The sequence below is a fragment of the Dermacentor albipictus genome, chromosome 5 (assembly GCF_038994185.2).
Source record: "Dermacentor albipictus isolate Rhodes 1998 colony chromosome 5, USDA_Dalb.pri_finalv2, whole genome shotgun sequence".
In the NCBI taxonomy this organism is placed as follows: Eukaryota; Metazoa; Arthropoda; class Arachnida; order Ixodida; family Ixodidae; genus Dermacentor; species Dermacentor albipictus.
Genome location: NC_091825.1, coordinates 145,063,828 through 145,090,402, shown reverse-complemented (window position 1 = coordinate 145,090,402; position 26,575 = coordinate 145,063,828). Strand labels below are relative to the sequence as shown.

Here is a 26,575-nt window from a genome sequence, read left to right as displayed (position 1 = left end):
GAATTTTCGATTTTTGGCAATTTTGAATCAAAAATTTATGACCTAACTCAAAAAACCGAAACTAACAGTCACTAGATTTTAAGTTTTTCTTTTAAATGCAACAAACCTCGTAAAATTTGGCGCAGTGGTTGCCGAGAAAAACGAATTCTCCTTTTACTTGTATTTAGATAGGAGCACCCGAGCTAAAGTTTCCTCTTAATACAGGAAAAAACAGAAGCTGCCGTCACTGAAATTGTATAACCGTCCGTATAGAGATTATATGCTGTACACGAAGTTACTCGGAACTAGAAAGCCAACCGCGCCTTGCTATGCGTGCATTCACTCTGTGAAAGGTCGTCTGCTACGCTCGAGCGGTGTAGGCGGCGTCACGGTCGAGAAGGAAGAGTGAAAGAGATGATAAACGAAGAGGAGTGACGAAGTTTTACCAGGGCTGACGGCCGGTTCCCTTTGTTCTCTCCTTTTACCAGGCACAAAAAGATAGAGGAGGCACTGCCCTAAATTAAGTTAGCACTCATAGGGAAAGTAGGTTATAATGGTAATAAATTTCTAAAAAGGAACTTAAAATAATTACTACCCGTCGAAATAGTTGTGTCACTATTTTGTCTGTTATTTGGCGCTGTCCTCATGCTGTCTGCTGTAGCATGGCTGTCGGCGTTTTAGCGTTACCGCCGCTCTAGTCCTTGTAATTGGCAGTCTTCAGTGCTGTGACAATAGTTAAAAGTGTATCGCTTGCTCGCGCCTCGAACTTTGCGCAATCATGAACGGCACGTCTGTTTTGACGCGATCCACGGCGATCAGGCAGCTGCGGTCGCTATTGTGTCCATGCGGCACAGGGGTGATGGACACTCATCGTGGGAACCGCACGAAAGCTCGCGATGCACCGACCTCTGATGATCAGATGCCGGTGTTTCAGTACACGGGCGAAAAAACCAAGCGTCGGAAACGGGTGTACGCCTGGGGCAGCTGTCTGACAGGCGCTCTGGGTCATGACAAGCTTGTGCGACCCAAGCTGGGACATGCGCCCAGGTCCAGCCATAACAAGCCGTACAAGCTGCCTTTCTCCGAGTTCTACACGGTAGTCTGCCCTTTCAATTATCATGCTCGTACGTTCATAAGCATGCCGCACACTTACTAAAATGTGACATCGTTAGATTGCATGTTACAGATACACCGGCGTTCGCGTCGGTGTCTGTTTGATTTTCTAGCTGCGACCTGTACTTGGAATGTTCACCTGGAACCTATTGTCACGTGGTGGTGACGCTGAAGGAACCAGTAGCAACACTGTGAACGACAAAACTAAACACGTGTCACTATGGACTCCACGCAGATAGCGCCCCAGCCTCACTTTTAACCAGTTACAACCTCTAGATATTTGCAGCAACCGGCTGCTACCAGTTGGAAATGGGCTAATCCGATCAAACCAACTCATCATTCGATCGTTTAATCGGGTGTGATCTGCGTTTACTTAATGCTCTCAGGTACTGTCAGTGCCCTTATATGTGTTTAATTGCTTACTCTCAAGGCCAGAGACGTTAAAGAGGGTGTTGTTTCGAGTGAAGCAAATTAGTTTAAGAATGAAAAGTTCATCCGAGATTTACTGACCAGCGTAAGAGTTGCACAGTTCGATGGTCTGCATAAAAGTTACACAGTGCTGTGCTAAACTATGCACATTATCAACGTACTATGACTTATAAGGAGTTTATGCAATCGGTACTAACGTATGTTGCCAGCTTACTCTCTTGGCACGTTTAGTATCTGACAAGTCTAGAAAATAGGCTGAAAGCATGAGCTCTCGTTTCTCTATTAGCTTACCTTAATCAATTTATATTGCATTCCTTATGAAAGAGGACAAAGCCAGGTTCACGGCACGGTCAAACTGGATACCACATTCCGAGTGAATTCACAGCTCCCGCTTTGTGAACATGTTTCCCCAGCCACTGTGTTCCATATACTGTGTTAATCTCACATTTATTGTTTGTAGGTTGACGATGTGGCCTGTGGCTACGGATTCACTTTGCTCTCGGCGCAAGAAGACAAACTTAAGAGCCCGAGCAAAGTTTTTGGCACTGGCATCAACACTGACTTCCAGCTGGGCTATCAGTGTGTTCGCAGAGGCAAGGATTTGTTTTAAGCAGCCTTATAGTGATAGTAGTTTCTTTTTGCCGCCTATTAATGTGCATTTCTGCTGCTTGGGACTACTAGAGTATGCTTCTTGGGTATTATGTGGTGTGTGCTAACTATTGCCACCACCTCGAATGGGCCAAGAATTTGACTTCATGAAATAATTGATGTGGTTTAAAGCCCAAGAGATTCGGGCTACGTAGGGGGCTCTGAAATAAATTTGACCATCTGACATTTTTGACATCAAATGTAGGCTTGCTAACAACCTCCCGTGGTAGTTCAGTGGCCATGGTGCTGTGCGCTGCTGAGCTCAAGGTCGTGGGTTTAATTTCAGCTGTCGCAACCACATTTTGACGGGGGTAGAGTACCAAAACGCTCATGTACCTAGATTTAGGTGCACATTAAAGGACTCCAGGTGGTCAAAAATAATCTGGAGTGCTCCACTACAGCGTGCCTTATAATCCTATCACGGTTTTGGCACGTAAAACCCCAGAATTTAATCTAATTAGGCAACACTGACAGACATGGCTTGCCCAGCAGACCTTACAGTGTTTTTGAAACAAGAAGTGATAAGTCAAGTTTTCAGCAGAAACTCGTAGTGCCAAATATAGCACAGCTGCAGTCTGATAAGTCAGTCTTTACATAGCTTCAGTCATATGTAGCACCTCTGTAGTTTGCTGTTTTTCACTCTCTGCTGCTGAGCGGGTTGTGCTTACCCGCTCTTCTGCTGCTCATTTTCCTTAGGGCACCCCCTGAAGGTGTTGACTGAGCCAGTGGGCATTCCACTTCCGTTAAGAAGCGAGTCAACACGCGTCTTGCGTGTTGCTTGTGGCCGTTCACACAGCATAGTGCTTACTGACAAGGAAGGTGGTAAGTTTGTTGATAAAATGATACTGTAGATTTTTCTGTGCAATCTTTAAGAACGCTATCAAGAAATTTTGCCCTTTACAATGCATCATTGCTTCGGTATTTCACTCTAAATGCATCAAAGTGTGTGACTCTGCTTTCTGATCCTCACAGACATCATGTGAGATCATTTGATTATTTATGCATATTTTTCCACTTCATACAGGGTAAGTTCGATAATACAGTCTGCTGGGTGTGAATTATGGCCTATTTACTGTGTGTGATCAGTACTGTGCCCTAACGCTTCTTCCTTCAAAGATGGGAGGTGGCCGGTTCAAACACCTTGTAGTGTATATTGTGAACCGACTACCGGTGAAACGGTGATTACGTGCAGCTCTACTTGGCGTCTCATCGTGGAGAACACAATTACCTGCATAGCGAACTAGCCATGGATGTGGTTGATAATTGTGGAGGCTGTTAGACGCGGCGTCACTTTAATTCCGGCTGCAGAGTTCTACTTTAGTCTTTAGATTTGTCCTGTTGCTCTTCCTTTCCTCTTTCCTTTTTCCTCCCCTCCTTCCTATCTTCCATTTTTGTGTTGCTGTCACCTCCCTTCAGAAGAGTAGGCAGGCGTTGTGCCCCTTCCGGTGGCAGTTGCCAGCCTGCTCCTCGCTTTCCTTTTCCTGTTAACTGTGTATATGTGTTCAAAACAAATAATAATAATAATAATTTGAACACGTTAACAAGGGGACTGTAATTATTGTCATGTTATGTCATCTGGCTGTCTAAAGAAGAGCTAATGCTTTTTCTATTGTGACTGTGCACCTCTGTGACTAACATGGTTAGCTGTCTTCTGTTACATGGTTTACATACTTTAACACATGCTTCGTGCATGAGAAAAAGATGGTACACACCCACTTGAGCTGCTTTGAACAGTTTAAGTTGAAGACGCACTGTGGCTAGGCCAGAAATGAAAGTGTACTGTGTATGTGAACAAAAAAATGTAGTACTGTATGCACTGCTTGTGTATTTCTGCATTGTATTGTGTGATGAGTGGCACGATTCATGCTTTATCATTTAAGGCCATGTGTAACATGCATTCAACAACTGTCTGCACATTGATGTCTCAAGTAATGGCATGTAAAGGGTGCTTGCATTTCGTTCTGCCTGTGCACATTTAGTTCTGGTGAAATATAGCCTGTTTATGTGTTAGTCTAAACTATCATGAAGAAACTTAGAAGAAATTTTCCATTGTATTTTGGCCACAGTGCACTGATGTGACCTTCATCACAATTTATCAATTATCACATCTGCTTTGACAGCATTTTCATTTGGGAACAACTCATTCGGACAGTGTGGTCGACCAGTTGTGCCAGACGAGAGCCCTGAAAGCTATGCCACCCCTCGCCAGGTTCAAGGCATTCCTGGGAAAATTATTGATGTATGTTCTTTAATCTTGCGTATCTCATTTTTTCATGTACAATTTTCTGCACTGGCTCGAGAGGCATTTCTTTTTCATTTCCTGTTCTGTAAAAAAGCTTAATACAACAAACATGGTGCAAGCAAAAGCTGTTTAAAAAGAATGAAAGATGCTTAGACATTTGAGAAACTTGAATATTGTTCTTAAATGGGACATTAAAGCAAAACACCGAATCAATTATTTTATGCAGGTAGAATCTCTATGATCTGGAGTCTGAAGCCCTGCAAAGTGCTGGGATAAGCACTTAAGTCTATAGGGGAATCACGAATATGTTCTATCATTCTGAAAACTCTGAAGTTGCAATTTGACATGTGTCACTTCCACGATAGCCTGCCCGCCAAACTCCTGCATAGCAACAATGGACGTTACAGTAGTGTTTACCTCAGGGTGCAGGATAGTTGCCTTACAACTGATATGGAAGCTGAAGATTAGAGTTAACAGGGGTACTTTCAATAAATGGATCAATGACAGCATTTTCAAACACACAATTTGTGCATTCCTAAGGACCAGCAATAGTACTAACAGCAATCAACAGTTAAGAAAGCAGGCAGACACAGCACTTCTTTCTTTCTTTTTTCTTGTTAGTGCTCAAAAAGGGCTCTTAAACAACCTCTGACATTTTGAACTCATTTTAACTGAGCACCTACATCATGTACAGAATACTATGACAATCATGTTTGGCAAACATGACAACACTATGCACTGCAGGGAAACCACAAATTAAAAAAAAAAATCCCATGCTTCTCTCTGGGCTTTTCCAGTCCCTTTCTCACATGTTGTGATGCCAGCAGGGTCACACATTTAACATCCTCAGGGTAAAAGTTGTCGAACGGTTGATCAACAAGGGACAAAAGCACAAACTTGACAGGAGCCATCTGTGTGTTCTGAGTAGGGGTGAGGGCTTGCCCTTTGTGTGCCTTTGATGTATTTGTGAATGCCCCACTAGTCGGCATTGCGCAGGAAGTGATCAGAGGTAGATAATTAAGTCCTTCTGGTTCTCTATTCTAGTTGGGTAACTTGACTCGTTGCTTTTGCTGTACGGCACATAATTGGCGAGACGGAATAAAGAGAAGCACATACCAAGGAGGAGAGTGCACCGGTCAGGGAGGGCAGTAAGGGCAAATGAGAAACCGCAGTGGCTTCGTAATCATTCATCAAATGCCTGCAATTCTTTTGTCACAACATCACATTAAAAAAGTTCTTGCCATCATGTGTAAAAAGATGTTGAGTTCGAATGGTTTAGGGACCCTTTAAGATGAGTTCCAACCAACTAGCCATATTTGTTGCCTTGCCACAACACAACCTCTACATTTGCACACACATGCATTCACAGACGAACCTTAGGTTGCAGATAAGGCAGACCAAACTACAGCTCAATTGCAATGCATTCTCCTCTTCCATGAAGGTGGTTTGTGGGCAGGACCACACTCTCTTCCTCACGGCTGAAGGCGCAGTGTACAGCTGTGGATGGAGCGCTGACGGGCAGACTGGGCTGGGCATTCAGGGCAGCCAAGGCACGCCGCAGCGTGTCAACGGGGACCTCAGTGGAGTTCGTATTGTCCGGATAGCTGGCACTGTAGACTGCATCCTAGCCGTGTCTGGTGAGTTGCACCTGTGGGAGATGTACAGCACAGTTTGCTATTAATGGGATCACCAATTTAGTATTTGCTTTCACATAACTCTGAGGAGTCTTCTCATTTTTAAGAAGATTGGTGGCTCATAATATCCATTAGATAAATGTTGATTGATAAAACATGATTGCAGACACCTTCTTGTCTAATATGAGCAATAGTTAGTGCCGGCATTTCTTTAAGGCGTTCTCTTTAACAGTGGGCCATGCTGTACATTAACATGATGCCGTCAAATGACTTTTTTATCCTACAATCAAACTTTATCATAGCAAAGTAGTGTATGAAGCCAAAATGTTCCGATCATATCCAGTATCAGAAAGTCAGATGCACAAATTGGCACAAGCTGATTTGCAGTGAGGTTCCTGCAGAAGCCCTCCACTCCTGAGCATAAGTGCATAATAAGCATAACGCACAACTAGAATAAATGTTTGCCCAGTGAACAGATAAAGTGCCATTTTCCACAAATTTGATGCATAGCCATGAGAGTTCCTGGGCCATTGCATGCATGACTGCAGTTGATGCTGCATCATCTTATCAAGGTGATGAGATCCCTGTGCATTCCTAGTGCTCCGGAGCTATGAAGTGGCAAGGGGTGGGGTTTCTTTCTGTTCTTTTTTTCCTTCAGAGCTTTAGAGTGCTACAATGAGAGCCACAGTACTCAGCTTCAAGCCAGTTCTGGTTGTACAGGGGCATGTAATATGAGAGAGGACACTAAATGCATCATTAAGCAATGATTACTCATTTTGTGTGGACTGAAAACTGGCATGTCAATCTGTGACAAGCAGATTTCTTGAACATTTAGTCCCATTAATCACTTTCATGAGAAGCATTTACAATCAGCCTCTATGGCTTCTTGAAAGCAATTTGTGTGTTCCCTCTCATACTGCTCAAGGGAGTACATACTGGCCTTCAAATTTTTGTTGAGGGCCTGCATTGTTGCTTTTTTCACTATTGCTACTAAGTGTAACCTGGTGTTCTTGTAAAGTGAGGGTAACTCTGCTAGCCCTATGGTCCAGGCACCTTCACCTAAGTTTTTGGTTGACTGCTAGTTACAGCGTTAGCCTTGTCTTCTAGTACTTTAATATCACTAATGAAGGTACTGTAAAGCTTATACATATGATTGTCTTGCAGACTCTGGTGACCTATTTGGCTGGGGTAATTCTGAGTACGGTCAGTTTGGACGGCAGACAGACGACAAGCAGGTGTGTTACAGCATTGATTTTGTGATCACAGTGCCTTTTATGGTGTTGTTAAAGTCATGTTCATGGCCTCATTTCATCAGAGCAAGTTTCAGACTAATCACAAAGAATTAAAACAGATACTTGATAACACAGTGGCTGTGCATGCTGCACAACATCGTATATCATGCCATAGTATGGGTTTGAAGTCCACGTGATTTATCAGACATATTTGCGGAATTCTTTCACTAATCAAGACTGTGTTGGTTTTTATTGCCATCCCGTAAGAACCATAAGTAACAACTGTCTGGGTCCACTCTTAGTGGAAGTTCTTTCTCTTACTTCTGGAACACAATATGGCTTTGTGGCAGACATCGTTCGCTTGGTACCTTCATAAGAAAGCTCTCAACATGTTTAGAGTAAATATACAAAAATTTGTTACTTGGACCGTCATGCAACTTAACACTCACCAGCATGCCTCAATTCGAAGCTTCTTCTGAATTCCATGAAGTGGCGGACAGCACCACTCTCAGAAACTAGAACTGCCCTTTAGTCAAGCATCTCAGCAATCCCCGAGATTTAGTTTTGTAGTCGCGCGTTTTCGCGTCTACTTGAATGCACTGGTCCACATGTGTTCCTCAAGCAACTCCTCATTGCATGAATTATCGATAAGCATTACTGAAGGATACTGAGCACTTCAATCAAAAGGTGACGCTGCACTCCTCTTGCCAAAAGAGATCATATATTTTTACAAAGGTGGCAAACAAGAAACATGGAAAGAAAATTTGTATGATAACATAAAGGGCCTTGCTTCTTGAGGCCCGTGCTGGCCAAGATCAGGACAAGATCAGGACAAGATCATACAGGAGCAAATATTTGCAACAGATGAGACATGCATTTGCTGCAGGAAAGAAAAATTCATAGATGACTCGCCACTTTGTAATGGAATTCTATGAGATTAATCCAGCCAGAACCATAGGAAACAACCACTTTCCAGAAGTGCTGAGGTTCAAAGCCAATGGGAGTGTTAACTGGTCAGTGTCCGAGGTATGCAAGAGATATTTAGAGTGTTGGTGGAAAAATCTGCAAAGAGATAACGAAATCACAACAGGCATAGCTAATTTTTACATGATAGAGCAGGGATAATAGAATGCTAGATTACAATATGGTGACATTAGCAGCTCACACAAGCTAGGCACTTATTTTTCGCCACACCTGTTCAGAGGAAATGTCATTAATGATCATCATCAGAGTCGAGCAGGGACTTTGAGTGAAGGCATGTTGGCGAGTACAGTGGTTAACCCGTCTGGTACAGAAAGCATCCAGATGGCACGGAGAGTGTGGTAGTGCTGATGTCTATGTTGCTGCTGCAAGTAAAGCTGTGAAATGTGTTTTCCCAGATGTGCTTTGCAAGGAACCTAAACTTCCCCTTCGGAAAAGTGAAGGCTGTTGCCAGTGGGGGAACAATGTGTGGAGTAGTCACAGGTAGGTTGTTGTGTTTGTTATTTCATAATGTCAGTGACCAGTAGGCACATCCATACAATGTTTATGCACATCGATTTATATTACATTGTTGTTCAATACTGCCAAGCCTTCTATGTGACTGGTAGATGTTTGAAAGGTTTATCAAATGTGTCACTTATGTGTGCTGACAGGTAATCATGTAGGCATCAATTTGAGAATGTATCTAGATCTTGGTTGTGTGTGCCAATTAACGGCATTTGTTTCAGTAAATATTAATCCTTTCCGCTTGCCTGTGTCCTCACAGTGTTTCTGTGTGTGTGCCAAGCAAAGAATGCCATAGAACAGTAGACCACAGGCAAGCACATCAACACCGGATGTGAGGAGAGCTGTATCACTTGGAAAATCCTAATGAGATATTTTCATTGTTATCTGCTATGAATGCGTAGTTTGGCAGATCAATCAAGCCATGAATGCATCAGTGAGGTTGTACTGTAATTAGTTGTATGCCCACAAAAGTGTGTTGTAACTGAGTCACTCGGAAATGCGCACCCTGCAGAATGCAAGGTGAATCTAGTGTGTGCAAAGTTCCTTCACCACATGTTCGGATAATTGCTGCCAGCCTTAATAGTACTCACACTAAAATCATTACCAACCCATTTCATGACAAGATGCAACATTTAACAAAATCACTTAACAATGGCCTTGAAACCACTTTTCATATGGCCTTCTGCTGTTCAAGCGTCATACGGAAAGTAGTCAAATGTCCTTGGACCACTCTTGAGAATTCTGCAACTAAATGTAGGTTTCATCTATTTCTTGTTGGCATGTTGCAGTACCTTGTTTCCTTCTTTCTTGCCTTGTTTGTGTGGGCAGATCTTGTGATATTTTCAAATGTCAGTTCTTAATCTTCTCTTCTTTCTGTCGTTTAACTTAAATTGTTGTCGTCATATTAGAGTAGTTATATTAACACAAGGCCAACAATGTACTGAGAAACCATAATAGGACAATATTGCAGCCACATTTCTTTTTAGCTGTCTCAATTATCATATTTCCTTGCAGAATTCTTGCACTTGCATAATGCTTGCACCCCCCCGCCACATTGGCCATCAAAAATTAGGCTTCTTTCTTTCCTTGAGTAATCATCACACCGTCGAAAATTGCTGCAGCGACTGTCATCGGCTTGTTCCTGCCAGTGATAATGATAGCACATGGCAGCTGAGCACACTGTCGGTGTGCCAATCAGAGTGCAATCAAATCCAATCGAAACCGAAAGTGGCGTGGTTTTGTGATTTCGTGAAGTTTTTGAGTTGCACGTGGACAGCTAATGCAAACATCGCTTGACTTCGTAGGGCGATATGGAAGCTAAATGGCTTGTTTCAAGTTGAACGCCTGCATCAGTATCGACAATGGTGATGCGGCTGGCGATGCGGAAGCTATAAGTGACGTCAGTACTGACGCTGACTCTGAATAGGTCGGCCTAGAATCATGTTACTTATTCATTTAGTAATTCCAGGTTCAGCTACTGTCTCCAAATAGACAGCCTTTGTAATTACTTCTACTGTCGACCCTCTGCTCTTTATACAAAGGTAAATTTTGCTGGATAGTAATATTTTGTTTGAGCTTACAGTGGCTGGAGCAAGAACAGCACTTTACAGCCAGTTCACTTTCGATTTTTCTCTTTAGCACCCAAACCCTTCCCTCACAAAACTTTCCCCTCATGATTATTGTAGCCCCCAACTTCAAACTAATTTACTGCGGAAAAAGTGCTACAATATGTGAGTAAATACATTAGTTTGAGCAGATGTACCAAGAGAAAAATATAACTGATGCAATGCTTTTATGATACCACACTTTTGAAGAGTTGCTTGAATTTTCTCTAAACATTGAATCCCTTTGTCTAAACATAATATGATGGTGTTAGAGAAGAAGCCATAATTAATTGAAAGCACACTAAAGAGCTGCTAATCAATGACTTTATATATAGACAAGGCCTAGTTAAACATAGCTTTAATATTGTGTGTGTGCGTAATTTGTTGTGTCGCCAGAAGACGACAACGATAAAGTGCGCGTGCAAAGGCACTGGCACTTTTGGCACGACACGCCTCATAGAACAAACGCCTCGTGATGCAGGGCTGCTGGCTCCTACGTGTGAACTACCATGTACCTGTTTCCTTGAGTCAGTAGAATCGTCGGCAACCAACTACGGCTGTAGAGACATAACAATTTGATAATGTGTGCCATTATCTGCTGTTGACCTCTTACAACATTGTCATTATCGCTGTGTTTTTTGCTATCGTTCTTACAAAGTGATGAGCACAACTCATAATGTTGTTGGAGAGGCTTCAGCTTAGAAACACAATTTCTTTTTGGTGGATGTTTATGGCAGGGCAGAAAGGCAGGCTTAATCAATTGTGCTGTCTAGTGAACAAACTCAAGCAAATATAAACACAGTAAAAGTAACAGCTGATTATGTGTACTGTTTCTTTCTCATCCTCTGTGTATGTTTTCATGGTTACACACACACTGAAGATGTGACAGTTATACTGGGTGTATTTGCAAAGACTTCTGCTTTATTTTATCTTCTTTTTTTTTTTTTAAGTGTAGTCCTTGAGCTGGATTACTTTTAAAGAGGCAGACATCACTTGTGCAAGAAATTGAAATGCATAATCAAGCTAAGGGGTTGAAGGCATTTCAAGCCATCTTACAGTTTTTTCTCATCCTCCTCTGTTGTTAATTCAGAAATAAAGATTAATGTAGTAACTAATTAACAGAATTTTACTAATTGAGCTTTTAGCTGATTACTTTGTGGAACATATTGCAGTTTACAAATTGTAACCGGTGGGTTCACAACGTGTATCCACTTAAAACGAATTTGAGTACACCAACTTTGAGAATATTCATTCCCAAAGTATTCAACAAAATATATTGGTGTTCCAGTTATTTTTGTGCTTCAGTGCATAAAATGCCGTTTCGTAAAAATAAAAATGTAAGTGGGACAACAGTGCATTTCAACCACAAATTTGATGCTGCATATTTTGAAACTGGTGTCATCCTCAAAATTTGTTCCAAGTGGACACGCCTTGTGGTCTCGCCGGCTACAATTCGTAGCGTGCGGTGTGTGCTGTAAAGCAGTCAGTTGGAGACTTTAGATAAATCCTGTTAATTAGCCGATGCTGCATTTTAATTTCTTGTCCAAGTAATGTCTGCCTCTTCGAGTAATCCAGCTCAAGTACTAGAACTGCGCTCTCTGCCACAGCTGATCTTAAAAATGTTCAGCAGTCTTGCAAGAGCACTGGGTTTAGTGTTAGAAAGTACTGATAACTGCTTGTCTTGCAGAGGGTGGTGATGTCTATGTGTGGGGATATGGCCTCCTTGGTCTGGGGCCCGAAGTGTCTTTCAAGGCCATTCCGACTCTGCTACCAAGGCCACTGTTTGGAGCAAATCAGTTTACCCCTGACACCCATGTTGTCGACCTGTTCTGTGGTCTGAACCATTTTGCAGCCTTGAACAGTGAGTCGTCACGTGGCTTTTTGTTTTTTGGTATTGTTGATTCGGAAATGCAATGACCCTGGTGACATAGTGTCTGCTACAGGATTTCTGCTTACATACCAGTTTATTAATGCGCTAGCATTCATTGGGTACTTCATGCACTTTCCAGGGGCTGTGTTTGTATCTATGTTTCTATCTAACCATTTTTTCTGCCTACCAAGGTCACTAGGTGGTTAGAATCGGTAGTGCATTGGGCTGCTGTGCTGAGAGAATAGGGTCCGAAAACAACCATCGTACCAACTTGGATCACTGAATGTCTGGTAATGTGTACGTACGTGCCATTCTTCAACGAACCTCTTTCACAGAGACATGGGTCACTGTAGATGCAGGACTGGGTAGATACCGCTGTTCGAAGAAACTCTTTGATGTCGACTTAGAGCACTGGCTTTGTTCCACTCGGTCTGTGCTAGTCTTCAATGAACCTCTTTGCTGCCAACTTGGGTAACTACGTGTATGCCACTGGGAATGTGTCTCTCTACAATGACGAAAGGGATCCTTTAAATTTATCCAATGCTGAACGGTATTGAGTCCACATCACAGGGGTTCCTCCAGGACAACAACTCAATGCTTTAGCAGGCACAAATGCACTGGGTAGGTGCCACTTTTCAATGAGCGCCTTTTGCACCGATGCTTTAGCGAGCTGTGCAATGAGTGCGCTGGGTACGTGTGCTGCTATTCGATTAACTTCACACCAACTTGAGTCGCTGAGTGTGTGCCACTGAGTGTGTGGCAAGCAAGGTAACAATTCTCAGCGTTTGTGAGATACCAGCGCACGACGCTTCCCGTCTCAGAGGCCACGTGTGGAGTTCTCGGCAGTGCCGGTAGATGGCGCAGCAGGTACAAAAAGAAGCGCAAGAGAGGAGCCCGGTTGCCGCACGGCACGTTTCTAAGTGTTTGCATGCACTGGTGGTGATTTCAGAGGCCACGCGCAGGCTTCGCAACGGTTCCTCTACATGACGCCAAGTGTTCTTAGGGACGCACGAAAGAGGAGTCTCGCTGCAGTACAGGCCTCATACATAATTCGTTTCAACAGTGGCAACACGTGTTTCTTTATTAAGCCAATGCTGAACTATTGATCTTCATGCTTATAACCCCCCATTGAAGTTTCTTGTTGTTGTTATCCCCCCCTATGTAAAGCCCGATTCTAGGCCCTTGGGGTAAATAAATTAAAGAAAGACAGAAAAATTACCATGGACAGTCATCGTGAGATTGTTTCTGCAACGATTTCTTTTTCTTTTGAATACTTGATTAGCTCATAGCTGGTTTTTCGAAGCGTGACAACACAAGGACGTTGAAGTAGGTAATTGATAGGGCATGTGCTGTTTCCACAACCGAATTTTTTACTGATAACCAAACACTTTAAGTACAAAGGAAACTGGAAACAACAAATAAATTGTCAAAACCAAATGAAAATTATGGATATGTGATCATGTACCAAAAAAGTAACATTTGTATTAAGTTTCCTTTTTTTGAATTTCGTGCCTAGACCCCAGGGCCGGTGTGTCATTGTGACGTCATGAATTTCGAAGTATTTTTCCATACCTCAGCCATTGTGGCTCAGCAAAAGTTCTTGCTACTTGCCAAGTTAAATCTTCAGGGCATATAGAATACAATGTGGTCCGTTCTTGCTGATAAAATTTCAATGGTGATTTAGCGGTCAATGCAAGAGAAATCTGTTAGGCGTTATGTTGCACCTCTTTGAAGTCCCGGATCCATGATTTAGACTGTGTTACCACATTCCAAAGTGTTGTTCAGGAGCTCAGTTGACACACGTCCAGCTCTCCCATCTCCTCTCTACCTCTACCAGCTGGCCAGCTCCCCACACTTCACACATATACACTCTGTTCCGCTTTGATACTACTAATGCTAACGCATAAAAAATTAGCTAGGCCCAAGCAGGCACTTTTAAAATTTCTGATACCACAGCTAGCTGGTATGGTAACTTCAAGACAGCATCACCATCTATTTATCATCTTTTGTTTTTGTTTTTTTACTTGGCAAGCCTCCTGTCATGCTAGGAGTGGCATTACTCGTATTGTAGATGGGTAATTTACTAATAAAACCTGAATTATTCTTCTCTTTAGTGTCCCTTTAACATGAAAGGCCTCTGTCACTTCCCTTCATTGTCACTTGGTTTTCATCATTAGATAATTTTAGCTTGTCCATAAGCTTTTTACCTTTTATGGATTACCAGAGCCTTGGATGGCAATAGCAAAGCTGGTAACGACATTTTGGGGCACTGTGTCCAACTACAACTTGTTAGAAAGAGTTTTGTATCATGTCAGTGTTTTCATCAAAGGAAAATCATAAAAGGATGGCTTGTTAATAATTTCGTCGCTACTGAAGCTTCACACCAGCAGTTACACAGACCGTGGTAAGTTACTGCATTATAATATAGCTCTTAATTATGGGGTTTTACGTGCCAAAACCACTTTCTGATTATGAGGCACGCCATTGTGGGGGACTCCAGAAATTTCGTCCACCTGGGGTTCTTTAACGTGCACCTAAATCTAAGTACACAGGCGTTTTCGCATTTCGCCCCCATCGAAATGCGGCCGCTGTGGCCGGGATTCGATCCCGCGACCTCGTGCTCAGCAGCCTAACACCATAGCCACTGAACAACCACGGCGGGTTATAATATAGCTCTGTGTGCTCTCTGGTTAAACTCTCCGTCTCAAGATGTCACTGCCAGCATTGCTGTTGCCGTGCGCCTCTCTGGTGACCCAGTATTCCACAAACGACAATCTGAATATGCACAAGCTAAAGCTCTCCATTATGCTTTTACTGGATTCCTTTGCATATAAAGATTTGGTTAATATAAAAAATTAAGTTGCGATAACAGTGCTTGCCTAGTCAATTGACTGCTTCTTTGTCTTCATGTTGTAGCGCTACCAAAAACCAGCTTCGAATGCCCTCCAACTTACCTGTGTGTACATCTTTTTGCTTGACTTAGTTACATAACTGTGCAGGGAAGGGCGAGAAGTTGCATTTTCAATGTTTCTATCATTGCCTCAATTTTTTTCCACACAAGCTGTGTTGTAGCCTCCTATTTCACATTTGTTGCTAGATGTGATGTTTACATAGCTAACCCACCACTGAGATGCTTGCCTGCACTGTCAGCTTGTAAGAGAAATGGGAACAAGGGAATAGCGTGCTCATCGTGCATTTCTGTGATGACGCTGCCGCATGATAAGTTTTATGCGAAGCATATTACGAGAGCTCAACCCAGCTCCTCAGGCACGGCGGTGTCGCCATGAAACCACGTGACACCGTGACACCGTGACGTCACGACAGAGGAGAAGTGGCTTTGGCTCAACTCTTGCAAGACGGGCTGGGTGGGAATCGAACCAGGGTCTCCGGAGTGTGGGACGGAGACGCTACCACTGAGCCACGAGTACGATGCTTCAAAGCGGTACAAAAGCGCCTCTAGTGAATGCGGTGTTGCCTTAGAAACGAGCTGTTTCTAAGGCGTGCGTCTCTTGCTCAGGCGCACATTTCGTTGCCGCGCCGAACGCTGCTTTGCTCGACGCTCACCGCGTCCAATGCGGGGTGCGTAGTCGCTGCCCTGTAGCCCATTGTCTTACACCCCTTGGCGGGTCGACGGGAATGCTGTCGCGTTCCACTCTTGAAGGCGAAGCAGTAATGCATGAGTTGTTTCTTCGTCTAGCCGAACCAAATATAGCCAAGCAACAGCAGTTCACCAAGCTAAACAGTGGTTCAACAACTAAAATAAAGGCTAGTATGCTTCGCATCCTGGGCTTAACCTTACCTAAGCCACAGCCATTTTTTAGCCTCAATTCTCTATGTTGGCTTGCCTTTCAAATCCAGCTTCAGAGGCACTACTCATTTCAGCATTGCCGGGAGAGATAGTGGGTTGGGTTGTGACACTAATTCTATATTTACAGACAGAGGAGAGCTGTACACCTGGGGAAAAAATAGAAATGGCTGCCTTGGCCTGGGCCACTCATCAGATCAACATTTTCCATTCAGGGTAAGTTCTTGAGCTCCGTGATTTAATTAAGATAAAGAATGGAGTAATCACAGTGCCTTTTCTCAAATAATTTCAGTAGTGTCTATGGCTGCATTTTCTTTGCAATAACCACTGAATCAGCATCTTGTAACAGGGAGTGAAGTGCTTATTGGTTCTGATCCTGTTAAGTTGTTATAATTTCAGTATTAAAAGAAAAAAAAATTGTGGTCACCTTTCGCTTTACTGTTGAACCAGTGTTCACAGAATAATCACAATGTCCCTATGCTGGCCTCGCGGATCGCACTTGACGGGATCAAAGCGTCCGCTGTCCAGCTAGATAACGGGTCGAACGCAGTTGAACATTTAAAACAAACTTTAATTACACTGAGAAGGTCAAAAAAGCAAGTTAAAAATACACAAAACGTTCAGTTTTAGCCCCGTAAAAAAGTGGTCCGGTCTCTAGGGCTGGTGGGGCGAGTCTGCCCGTCCCGCGCTTTTCCAACTGTGGTTTCCATCCCCGTCGCCGCCCCCAGGCACGGGAAACAACAGCCGACACCCCGAAGCGTCGTCACTGGGTTTCTTTCAGGAACCGAACGGAGGGAGCGGGGTCCTTTCTCTCGCGCACAGCTTGGAGTCCGCGGGGGGCCAGTGAAAGAGAAAGCCATAAAAGTAAGGGAGGCCCGCTTCCCTCTTGAAAGAAAAGTCTGGCCGTGCATTCGCGACGCGCACAGAACACTCCCCGTCTGGTGTCTTCCGTTGTTAAGACGCCACCACTATATCACGGTCACAGCAAACGCACAACTTCTGTTGTTGGCCGGAAGAATGTTTTCACAACCCCGTCTTTGGCTGTTTTCAGCTCGACCTTGCGCACCCTTCCATCTGCGCTGGGCAGGCTTCGTGTAATCACTCCGACGGGCCAGTCGTTGCGGGTTGCTTCTTTATCCCTGAGTAGAACGACGTCGCCTTCTTTGAGGTCGGGTTTTGCTGCTTGCCATTTTCGGCGTTGTTGCAAAGTAGTGACATACGTTGTGCGCCAGCGCTTCCAGAACTCGTCAGCCAGGTTTTGCACGAGACGCCAATGCCGTTTGTAGAGGTTGCTTGTATCTAACTGCCCAGTTGTTACAGATGCGCTTCCGTGTTTTTGGGTTAAGAGTGTCGCCGGAGTTAGGATTGTGGGGTCTTCGGGGTCAGACGAAGTAGGAGTTATGGGTCTAGCATTAATGATGGCCGCAACTTCTGCCAAAAAGGTTGCAAGAATGTCATGCGTGAGTCGTTGATGACGTGACTGCATGAGCATTGAGTCAAGAATGCGACGTGCAATTCCTATCATCCGCTCCCACGCACCGCCCATATGGGACGCGTGCGGTGGATTGAATATCCATTTGCAGCCGTTTCCGCTGAGGAACTTGCCTATTTGTGAGCGATGAATGCCCTCTGCGCTGATTCCAAGTTCTCTGCAAGCTCCGATAAAATTGGTCCCGCAGTCAGAGCGTATTAGCTTGACGGGCCCTCGCACTGCTAGGAACCTTCGGAAGGCATTAATGAAACTCGACGTATCCATTGATTCGATCAGCTCAATGTGCACTGCGCGAATGCTTAAGCAAGTGAACATGACTGCCCAGCGCTTGCTGTTTGCAACACCACCTCTCGTTCGGCGAGAGGCAATCATCCAGGGACCGAAAACATTGATTCCAACATTCGTGAAAGGAGGATCTGTGCTGATTCGATCTGCCGGAAGGTCAGCCATCTTCTGGTCGTGAAAGCGCCCTCGCAGCTTCTTGCATGAAATGCATGCTTGCAGCACGGATGAGATGCACCTTTTACCTCCGACGATCCAATACCCAGCAGCTCGTACGGCTCCTTCTGTGAAGTGTCGGCCCTGGTGTTGCACGCATTCATGGTGGTGGCGCACGAGAAGCGTCGCCACATGGTGCCGACCTGGCAATAAGAGAGGGTGTTTCTCATCGTCTGGAAGGTCGCTTCTGTTCAAGCGGCCGCCGACGCGGATCAAGCCGTTGGCGTCTAAGAATGGGTCAAGCTTTCGAAGCGAGCTTGTCTTGTGAACCTGCTCTCCTCTCTGGATACAGCATATCTCTTCATAAAATGCGTCCTGCTGTACTGCGCGAATGATGACGAGCCTGGCTTTGGAGAGCGCCTCAACGGGAGCTACCTCTCCTTGTGATGCGTTCTTTGCGCGATGGGCAACCTGGATCAGACTTGCTACAGCACGAGTGAGAGATTTCCAGTTCGAGAGTCTATGAAAGCGTTCAGCTCCGAGTCGCTGTCGTCTGTTCACCTCCGTCGCCAGAGTGCAGACTTCAGGGCGTATTTCTTTGTCTTCATCAGGATTTAAGAGGATGAAGCTCGACGACCGTGCTTCCTTTTCTCGTCGTGAGAGAAAATCAGGTCCGGACAACCAGTTCGTGCTTTTAAGCTGTGCTGCTGGAATCGCTCTAGTGGCGTGGTCTGCTGGATTTTCGTCTGTGTGAACGTATTTCCATTGTTCAGGTTGCGTGCTGCTACGTATCCGCTGCACCCTGTTGGCCACATACACGTAGAACCTTCTTGTATCGTTGTATATGTAACCCAAGACCACTTTGCTATCCGTGTAGAACGTGACCGAGTTCGGCTGGAAGTCCAATTCTCGTAGTATAGAATCGGTCATCTCTACAGCAAGCACTGCTGCACACAACTCAAGCCTTGGGATGGTGTGTTCTGGTTGTGGAGCAAGCTTGGCCTTTCCCATCACAAATCCGACGTGTCTGTTTCCTTGCTTGTCAGTCACGCGTAGGTATGCCACAGCTGCGACGGCCCTTGTGGACGCGTCTGAAAATACATGAATGTCCCTGCTTTCGGCTTCAAGCGTCGAGACTGGCGCATACGTTCTTCGCACGTGAAGGTGCTGTAGTGTCTGGAGAGAGTTCTTCCACTCGTCCCATCTCTGCTTTTTCTCGTCCGAAAGCGGTGTGTCCCAGTCATAACCCTTCGTCACGAGGTCACGGAGAAGGTACTTGCCTTGAACCGTTATTGGAGCCACAAACCCTAGTGGATCGTAAAGGCTGTTGACGATCGACAGCACTCCTCGCCGCGTATATGGCCTGTCCTGACGAGGAGCCCTGAAGACGAAGCTGTCGTCGCCTATGTCCCACAGCAGACCGAGACTTCTCTGCGTAAGCGACGCGTCTGTGCCGAAGTCGAGGTTCTTCAGTCCCTGGGCGTGGTCCTCTCGAGGAAATGCATTCAGCACATTCTGCCTATTCGAAGCTATCTTGTGCAGCCTTATGTTAGCCGTTGCAAGCATTTTCTGTGTTCTTTGCAGCAGTCTAATGGCATCTTCTTCGCTCGGAAGAGACTTAAGTGCATCATCGACGTAGAAATCTCTTTCAACGAACTTCCTGGCATCTTCGCCAAATCGTGGGGCAGCTTGTTGGGCAGTCCGTCGAAGGCCATACGTTGAAACAGCTGGCGATGGGCTGTTGCCGAAAACGTGAACCTTCATTCGGCACTCTATGATTTCTCTGGAGATATCGTTGCCCTTAAACCAGAGGAACCTCAGGTAGTTCTGATGGCCCTCGCGAACCATGAAACTGTAGAACATTTGCTGGACATCCGCTGTAACCGCAACTGGTTCTTGCCGGAAGCGTATCAAAATCCCCACGAGGTTATTCGTCAGGTCAGGGCCGGTCAGGAGAACGTTGTTCAGAGATACCCCTTCATACTGAGCGCTGGAGTCAAATACGACTCGGATTTGATCAGGCTTCTGGGGGTGGTGAACGCCGAATATGGGCAGATACCAACATTCTTCGTCCACGTGAAGTGGTGGAGCTTCCTCTGCATGACCCTTGATGAAGAGCTCGTTCATGAAGTTCTCGAAACGTTCCCGTGTTTCAGGATGTTTTCGCAGGGTACGCCGTAGCGACAGCAGACGAGACAGAGCTTGTTCTCTGTTGTTCGGAAGCCGACATCTCGGTGTGCGAAAGGGGAGAGGGGCGACCCAATTGTTTAATTTGTCTTGGGTGAATTCACTATTCATTATCTTGAGGAATGTCTTGTCTTCCATGGAGAGAGCACGCTGGTTGTCAAGTTCTGTTGTCTCGAAAAGATTCGGGGCCAGGTTGTCATCCAATGTTGCTGCCAATCGTAAATCTTTTGAGACCTTATCCGCAGAGTAGAGAATCGGCGCCTCCCTAACAAAGAAATGTCTTGGGCATGGCTCAAAAAGAGATGGTCGCCCACTGTCCAGCACATGGGTCTTGAACACGTTGACGCTGCCCGTTTTCCGCGTTCGACCAACGCAAACGTCACCGACAATGACCCATCCGAGGTCGAGCTTCTGAGCATACGGCGCGTCGTGGGGTCCGTTGATTGTCTGACGAACCTTGTGAGCTCTTAGGATGTCCCGGCCAAGGAGGAGCAGTATTCCAGCCTCCTCAAGAGGCGGAATGTGATTTGCTACTGACTTCAAGTGCGGGTAGTGCCTTGCAGCGTCAGGTGTCGGAATTTCCTCTCTGTTTTCTGGAATTGCCTTGCACTCGAGGAGAGGTGGAAGAGGAAACTTGGCTTCGCCTGACATGCTCTGCACGAAAAAACCATGAGCGACTCTTCCAACCACTTCAGTACTGCCGGAGCAAGTGCGGAGCGTGTATTGCGTAGGCGTCCCCTTCACTCCGAAATCGTTGAGGAGTTCTGGCCTAACCAACAAGCGATTGCTCTGGTCGTCAAGAATCGCGTACGCTCTGACTGTTTTCTCAGGCTGAGTCTCATGGGTCACCTCTACGAGGCAGATTTTAGCACACGACTTTGTGCTGCTGCCAGCGTTTGCCACTTCGGTACGCCTAGATGTGACTCTTCTTTCTGAGTCATCTGTCGTACTGTCATCAGACCCACTAGCCCTTGACGGCTCCGAGGTTGGCGGTGCTGGGTGAAGCGCTGTGGCGTGGTCGGCGCTGTCGCATATGAGGCATATCACAACTGCCTGACATTGCCACTGCATGTGGTTCTTGGATGAGCAGCATCGTAGGCAGATCCCTTGCTTCTTTATGAAAGATTGCCGCTCTTCCAAGGTTTTCTCACGGAAGGCGCGACACCTTTCCAAAGGGTGAGGTTTCTTGTGATATGGACACCACCTTTTCAAGTCCTTCGATTCCGGTTGCTGTTCGTTAGCAGTGGCATCTCGATTAATTTTGGCAGAAGCAGGATCCACCTCTGTTTTTCTCGCTGACACAGACGATCTTTGCCGCGTGGTCTTGGTAGCATTGTCTTGCTTCCTCTGATTGAATTCAGACGGCGCATTTTGTGCACGCAAGATGAAACTCGGGTCGTTCCTCATGCTGGCCTGATCTCTAACGAATTTGCTAAAGAAAGAAAAGGGTGGAAATGCAGTGTCGTGATCTTCCTTGTATTTCGACCCCGCCGACATCCAATTTTCTTGAAGTCCAGATGGCAACATTGAGACAATTTTGTTGACCCCTCTTGCGGTATCCAAATAGCCAAGACCGGCAAGATACGGGTCAGTTTTCGCAGCCTCGAGTTCTAGCAGGAGGTCGCCAAGTTCCTGGAGTCTGGTATTTTCCCGGTAAGATATCTTCGGGAAGTCTTCCAGCCGCTTCAGTAGTGCATCCTCAATTGCCTCAGGGCGCCCGAAGACGTCGTCGAGCCGTTTCCACACAACGTTCAAGCCCATTGAAAAGTCATCCACGTGCACCGATTTCAACCTCCGAGCCTGATTTGACGATTCAGGGCCGAGCCATTTGATGAGAAGGTCCAGCTCTTCCTGGGCCGAAAGACCTAGATCTCTGACGACACCTTTGAACGATGATTTCCAAGCGCGAAAGTTCTCAGGTCGATCATCAAACTTGATAAGACCGCTTGAAACAAGGTCCTTGCGGCACAGGAATTTGAGGACATCGGCTAGCTCTGAGCTTGAACTGTTGTGTGCCGGGGCGTGGACAAGTGGCTGCGGACCAACTCGTAAGTTCATAGGACGACTCGTAGCTCCAGCATGCTCACAACTTGGGTTGTTAGGGGCAGCATCGCAGTCAGGTGGACGTTCATCAGCTCGCAGACACATCGAATTATTCGCAGCTGTGTTGGCCCTCGGCGACGTGCGAGCATTGTTTACGTCGTCGCTTGAGTTGGTAACGGCCTCCTCAGTAAACACGAGCGCAGAGTTGCGTAGGGCTTGCTGCTCATCGATATAACTCCTAGTCTGCAGCGTTCGGTCCACAGGAGGGAGCGTGCGCATGCGCTCCCCGCCATCCTGCTCCACGGCTGCCTCGAGCGCATTCGCCTGTGCGTTTGCAGCTGCCGCTTCTTTTTCATGCTGCAAAATATCCAATTCAGCCTCTATCCTTGCCTTCTCAATACGCATCGCGGCCTCTCTGCGACCAAACTCTGCTCTGGCCCGGACAGCTTCAGCTTGTGCGCGTGCTTGTACGGCGGCTAGGCTGATTGTTGACGAACCCGATCGTCGTGACATCGAAGAAACGCTTGAGTGGGCCGATAGAGAGTGCTGCGACGTTACCTCTTGTAAGCGGTCGCGTTCTCGTTCTGTAGCCTCACGTAATTTGTCGCTTACAGTCACATAACGATCTGCGTCGATTGCTTTCTGGAGTTCTAATTCTTGCTGGGTTTCCGATCTGCTCGTTTTGGCGAGGAAGGTAGAGTATCTGGCGGCGACGTGCTCGTAGCGCTCATAGCTTGCGCGAAGCTGCGTTGCGGCGTTGTTAACGTCTTCCTCTTTCGCACATGACACTTTGAAAATAGCTGTCTCCACGTTCTTCCAGGCAGCGTCTATTCTACGGCAGTGCTCTTCGCGGCTCGTTTCATACGTTTCTTTAGCTTTCATGGAAAACGTAGTTGCTCTTTGTGGTCGAATACTTGCCGTGGAAGCTTCATGCTCTGCTGTCATAATTTGAGACGTTTCAGGCGTCAGCTTGTCCTGATCCATTTTGGCGTGCGTGCTTCACGACGTATCTCACTCAAAGCGGACGTATGTGGTGAAGCCTGCTAAGCTGCGTGATGAAATTTGAAACGAGCCCACCTTGTCGTTGCCCTGTGTGCCGTCAGCTGCTCAACTTGTAGGCGATGCCGTGTCCTTGCAGTAGGCGGATGTCATGGTCAAACCGGAGGTCTGGCCGTGCGACGTATTCCACTGCAGCTGACGTTGAGTTGGCGGCCGATGGCAGTCGACTTCACTTTTTTACTATGCTGGCCTCGCGGATCGCACTTGACGGGATCAAAGCGTCCGCTGTCCAGCTAGATAACGGGTCGAACGCAGTTGAACATTTAAAACAAACTTTAATTACACTGAGAAGGTCAAAAAAGCAAGTTAAAAATACACAAAACGTTCAGTTTTAGCCCCGTAAAAAAGTGGTCCGGTCTCTAGGGCTGGTGGGGCGAGTCTGCCCGTCCCGCGCTTTTCCAACTGTGGTTTCCATCCCCGTCGCCGCCCCCAGGCACGGGAAACAACAGCCGACACCCCGAAGCGTCGTCACTGGGTTTCTTTCAGGAACCGAACGGAGGGAGCGGGGTCCTTTCTCTCGCGCACAGCTTGGAGTCCGCGGGGGGCCAGTGAAAGAGAAAGCCATAAAAGTAAGGGAGGCCCGCTTCCCTCTTGAAAGAAAAGTCTGGCCGTGCATTCGCGACGCGCACAGAACAGTCCCCTTTCTGTGCCGGGTCTTCTTGAAGCTACCTGTTTCTTTCAGCATCAAGTAACTCCTCATAATTGTGTTCGCACTAAGTCTTCCCCCACATTGCCAATTTCGGTTTACCTTGGCAGCTTTCCTCTTGTCGCCCTGTGCCGCTCCCAAGCCTAAGACCATGTTCGCCTTCAGCTCGCTTGAGTACGGCATGCTTTAGGCACTGCAAACAAATTCTTCGAAATGGTTGCGTGGCATGACAGTAATAGACAGTCGAGCTCACATGCATCTAGCCGCTGGCACAGCTTGGAAGAAAAGCGACGTTGTGACAAATGATGCTCTCTCACGCACAGGTTCCAAATGTAGGATGCATGTTTTGTGTGTATTTTTTTCTATTCTGCATCGACTTGAATGCTGGAAAAAAAATTGCTTTTCTCGTCATATCGGAATAAACGGCTGATGGCGGCGCGTTCTTCGGTGACAGGTGCAACTGGCTGCTGACGAATCGCTTTTTTGGAGCACCGTCACCAGCCGCTGACGGTAATGTTAGAGCCGAGCAAAGGTTGAAGCCCTTTCTCGTAAGTGAAAGGAAGGTGTGGTGCTGGCAGTGTTTTTAAAAATCACTCGTGAGAGCACTGTAATCGCGGCACAGAGCGCGCCGTCACATGATATTTGTGAAGCTCCATGACTTTCCTATTGACGCCTGAATGTTTCAAGCTATATTTAAATAGTTCATTAATTTAGCTCGGCTAATTACTAAAAAAAAACATGAGCAAAAAAATGGTGTTGTAAGTTTAGATAAACGCTAACAACATTCACATGTTTCTGTTCTGAAGAATGCATAGGTCTTTTTCAAAATCTTGGTCCAAGTTACCTGGGACACCCTGTATATAAATATATAGGGGGGGGGGGGGCGTAGCGGGAGGGTTCAGAAGCTGGTTGGGCCCAGCTTTTGGAAAAATGAAAGTTGGAGAAAGCCCTGGAAAAATGAAAGCTTTCCGCCTATGGATCAGGCTATAATTTTCTGTATCGCAGTATGTGTTGTTGCTACTACGCCTTGAAATAAAATGTGAAAGCATAAAGGCACCGAAAATGGGCACATTTGTAGCATTAATGGAAGAGTTAATCCTTACACAAGTGATTGAGTTGAGTTTATTGAATTCCATCTGTATATACGTCACACAACATACATTGCCACTTTGGGGGGAGGAGGGGGGGGGGTAGGCAGCTAAAAACTCATTATTATCTGATGAGGCCCACCCTCCTTGAAACAAACACTGCATTTGGCACGTTGGAATGAAGACGCTTTACAAAGTTGCCATAAATGCAATGTTAATCATCTTGTATGACACATAATTATTCCCAACTAATGATGTGCTCCCCCCTCTCCTTCTTTTTTAACAGTAACATTTCAACACGGAATAAGCACAGTAAACACTACAAGAATGAAATAAGTGATAATGTTACATTATAGCATAAGTAGGTAGTTCAGAAACTTTTCTTGTACAATGTTTTACTCTGGAATAATTGTGTTAATTTTTCTATTTCTCCGTTTTTGTTCAAGAACAATATTGTAACGTGTTCGAAAGTCTGAAGTCCATAACTGGCTATTACCCATAGTGACCTGCAAGAAATATTGGAGATCATTAACACCATCAGGTTGTGGAACCAAAGGCTAAGGTTAGGTTTGTTGTGGATCAAACACTGTCTATATTATATTGCTTATTGGATAGTTATTAATTGATAAATATTCAAAAGTTCTAGCAAGCACTTTGCTTTACTCGAAGTATAAGGTGTGTTAATGGTTGCTCTAATTGCTTTTTTTTTTTCACTAATAATTTGTCTCGGTGATTGCATAGTAAAGCATGTATTTTTCTTTCACAGGTTAGCCTCACAGCAGATATTCTGAAGGTCAGCTGTGGTGTGGACCATACGGTCGTGCTGAGCCAATCCTTGTGCTGACAAGAGCATTGTGGCTTCTAGATGTGTCAAATAGTCATTTGACATCAGTGATAGGCAGCACAGACATGTGTGATTGATGGAAATGTGCACTGATGCCCTGTTTTTATTTTGATGCACTCCGAGAATAAATTTGTGCTGGTAGTCACGTATGCGATATTCTCTGTACTGCATCATTGATTTCGACCTTTCGGTTAGACTAAAAGTTTGGTTGAATGGTCCAGGAGTCTGAAAGGATACTCGGGCATTGTGCCAGAGCCTGTGTGTGTGTGAACACCCACATTGAAATGATTGGGATTAACTACTAAAAGTTTGTTACACAGTAGTTCTACAAGCACCAAGAATGTGATGTGCATTACGAATGTGGAGGTTTGAGTTGTTTTTTTCTTCTGCACTATCTCTATTTACGCTTTTTTCGCTTCTATTCCACAAACCTCCTCTATAGGAGTGATAAGCAATCGACCAATTGATAGTAAGCTCCTCAGGCAGATGGGTTGCACGTTTCCCCATCATCTTATTCATTCATCCAACAGCTAGACGAACTTGAGATCAGAAACAAAAATACAAAATTTGTTACTTCAATTCGTATGTGGTCATAGACGCAGCCTAGCGCGTGATGCCAGCTTTGACAGCTTCGCTCTGGATCACCCGTCACTATGAATTATATATGTTGGCTGCCACCAAAGGCTGGCTGACCATTCCCATAATCAATTTCTTTTCATCACTTGTGCGTTTGA

At 45.5% G+C, this 26,575-nt stretch overlaps 1 protein-coding gene across 4 annotated transcripts; it reads left to right on the top strand.

Moving 5' to 3' along the window:
- The first annotated feature begins 471 nt into the window (after positions 1-471).
- On the top strand, positions 472-25,995 carry LOC135906300 (RCC1-like G exchanging factor-like protein). 4 transcript variants are annotated; one of them, XM_065437630.2, is made up of 11 exons: positions 486-1,075; positions 1,982-2,114; positions 2,866-2,991; positions 4,290-4,408; positions 5,853-6,048; positions 7,210-7,280; positions 8,657-8,741; positions 12,057-12,230; positions 16,175-16,260; positions 24,364-24,457; positions 25,764-25,995. In XM_065437630.2, exons 1-10 carry the CDS (start codon positions 758-760, stop codon positions 24,415-24,417), a joined length of 1,362 nt encoding a protein of 453 aa, XP_065293702.1. In that variant the 5' UTR covers positions 486-757; the 3' UTR covers positions 24,418-24,457; positions 25,764-25,995. The 4 variants fall into 4 exon arrangements, with proteins under 4 accessions (XP_065293704.1, XP_065293703.1, XP_065293702.1 ...); XM_065437632.2 differs by lacking the exon at positions 12,057-12,230 and having other exon boundaries at positions 472-1,075; XM_065437628.2 differs by lacking the exon at positions 24,364-24,457 and having other exon boundaries at positions 488-1,075.
- Positions 25,996-26,575: the final 580 nt, after the last annotated feature.

What these genes read in the sequence shown, in the direction of transcription:
- LOC135906300 (XM_065437628.2), top strand. Translation starts at nt 758, where the DNA reads ATGAACGGCACGTCTGTTTTGACGCGATCCACGGCGATCAGGCAGCTG. An exon ending in GCTTACTGACAAGGAAGGTG is followed by an intron (nt 2,992 to 4,289) that starts GTAAGTTTGTTG and finishes CTGCTTTGACAG; the next exon opens with CATTTTCATTTGGGAACAAC. An exon ending in CCATTTTGCAGCCTTGAACA is followed by an intron (nt 12,231 to 16,174) that starts GTGAGTCGTCAC and finishes CTATATTTACAG; the next exon opens with ACAGAGGAGAGCTGTACACC.